A 2,213-nucleotide genomic window follows, 5' to 3' on the forward strand; every position below is an offset into this window, starting at 1 on the left:
AGCATCTTCAATAATAGTATAAAATTGGGTTCTTTAAAATCACTTTTGTATTTTCATTTTCATTCCGATTGATCTAAATTTGAATTTTACTCAAATAGGAAGATCTAAATTCAAATTTTGCCACTTTTAGACGTAAAACAATATGTAAATTTACATTTTCTTAGTTTCCGCCGAAAAATACAATTTGCATTTCCTTTGGGTCTTCATATTGGATAGGTTTCCGATCACTTTAAAAATCTAAATCACAATTTAGACTTATTTTATACCACGATTGTAAATGCTCATAAAGATCTTTAGTAATTTTTAATTAAATATGCGGTTGAATAGTTTTGAATTTCATAAAGATATGTGATTATAATTAATTATTAATTTTGATTTAAATTAAAATTCATATAGAATTGGAGCTAAGTAGAGAGGTCCCGGTGAGAGTACCGGCTACAGCAGATGGACAAAACGTGTCAGTTGTTGATTCGTAATTATTTGAGCGATCATTCTCATCTCATGATTCGTCCAGATCCCTAGTAACGGCATTGCCATGTGCCTGTCACCGTTAACCATGTCAGGACCACATGCCTTGTTAACTGCCTCATTTAATTTCCACCGTCGGATCAAATCCAAACCTTGCAATTTCCCATTTTACCCCTACCACGCTTTCAACTGATTTTTTAACTACTATGTGTATATATAGAAAGAAAAAGAGTGTGTGCCGTTTCAGCTTTACCTTTACAGACGCTTTTGATCTATACATACATACACATGCATAACATGCTTCTGCGATAGAAATATATATACACAGCTACATGAATGTAAAGGTAGAGAGAGAGAGATGGAGGAGTACCTTAGAAGTAGTGAAAGAGTGACTGTACGGAGTAGGGCTATGGAGGAGGAGGAGGAGGTCATGCAGCAGTTGAGTTCAAGTAAGAAAAGGAAGTTGTACTCTGAGCTCGAAATTCAGTACTTTGACGACGTGAGTTTTCTGGAGAATTCAGTATCGCATGAGGCGTCTGGGATATCCGTCTGCACTAAGCATGAAAAAGAGAAAGTGAGATCATAGATCTGATGTTAAAAAAATTTCAAACTATGTTTCAGATGTGAATTTAGATTTCTCTAATGTTTTCGCTTCTCAATCTTCATCAATTGATGATTTTAATTCGTTTTTATTTGTTTATTTATGTTTCAGAATATTGATTTTAAAACTGAAATTTCCAAGTCCATTTTCAGGTAAATGAACTAAACTCCGCAGCAAGTATTGAATGTTTCATCTTCTATATGCGAGTGTATTGATTTGAGTTTTGAACTAAATTCTTTTGGTTTTTGGTTTTCCAGTAGAGAGACAACTCCAACAAGCAAGCTATGTGGAGATTCAGAGCAAGTGTTAATTGATTCATCATCAACGTTAATAAAAAAGTTGTCGAAGACTGTTACTGCTCATAAACCGGCAGCCGGAAAGATGGCATCGGCGGAGGAATTGGAGGAGTTCTTTTCAGCTTCGGAAAAGTACGAGCAAAAACGATTCGCTGAAAAGTGAGTTTATACAATCATTACACTGAGCGCGTGATATGAGATCATACACCTTCACTTTGAGTTCCATGATTAACGATTTAGTTTCAACAATCTCAGGTACAACTATGATATAGCTATGGATGTTCCTTTGAACGGAAGGTACAAATGGGAAGCTTGTAATTTACTGCCATGAATGAAGATCTAGATAACAAGTTATCCTTTGATTAGATTCCCCATTCTTTTCTCTCCTGATTTTGTTGTTGGAGCTAAATTTTACTTGTTGAAGAGGGCATTTTAATTTCTTAGGTGTGTACAGCAATTTCCATATATAAAGGAAGTAGAGTTCCTAAATTTTCTTCTTAGTACAATATTTCTGACTTCACTCTATTTCCAATGTGGATTCCACTTTCAGAAAAGAGTTGAGTTGTTGAATTTAGCAGTTTAAATATTGTCTTTTGTAGCCACTTTTTTGTATTTTTCCATTTGGAAGGGAAGTTTTTCCTTGTTCTTGCTTGCATGGAGATCAGTATGGGCATGAACACACACACCCACGTGTTTGTGTGTGTATAATTTACATACATACATCATGGGATCATGTGAATTATTGTCTTTTGCATTTCAAATTCAATTAAACTCCTTGGACAGGATTAAAGACAGGAATCAAGAAAACTGGCTGATTTGGATGTTTTTGATTGTACGTGTTTTTAAAA

At 34.6% G+C, this 2,213-nt stretch overlaps 1 protein-coding gene across 2 annotated transcripts; it reads left to right on the plus strand.

Moving 5' to 3' along the window:
* The first annotated feature begins 711 nt into the window (after positions 1–711).
* LOC111410601 (cyclin-dependent kinase inhibitor 7-like) lies at positions 712–2,011 on the plus strand. Of its 2 annotated transcripts, none has more exons than XM_023041026.1 (4): positions 712–1,042; positions 1,181–1,221; positions 1,327–1,524; positions 1,621–2,011. In XM_023041026.1, exons 1-4 carry the CDS (start codon positions 827–829, stop codon positions 1,694–1,696), a joined length of 531 nt encoding a protein of 176 aa, XP_022896794.1. In that variant the 5' UTR covers positions 712–826; the 3' UTR covers positions 1,697–2,011. The 2 variants fall into 2 exon arrangements, with proteins under 2 accessions (XP_022896794.1, XP_022896795.1); XM_023041027.1 differs by having other exon boundaries at positions 1,330–1,524.
* Positions 2,012–2,213: the final 202 nt, after the last annotated feature.

The sequence above is a fragment of the Olea europaea genome, chromosome 15 (genome assembly GCF_002742605.1).
Source record: "Olea europaea var. sylvestris chromosome 15, O_europaea_v1, whole genome shotgun sequence".
Lineage (NCBI taxonomy): Eukaryota > Viridiplantae > Streptophyta > Magnoliopsida > Lamiales > Oleaceae > Olea > Olea europaea.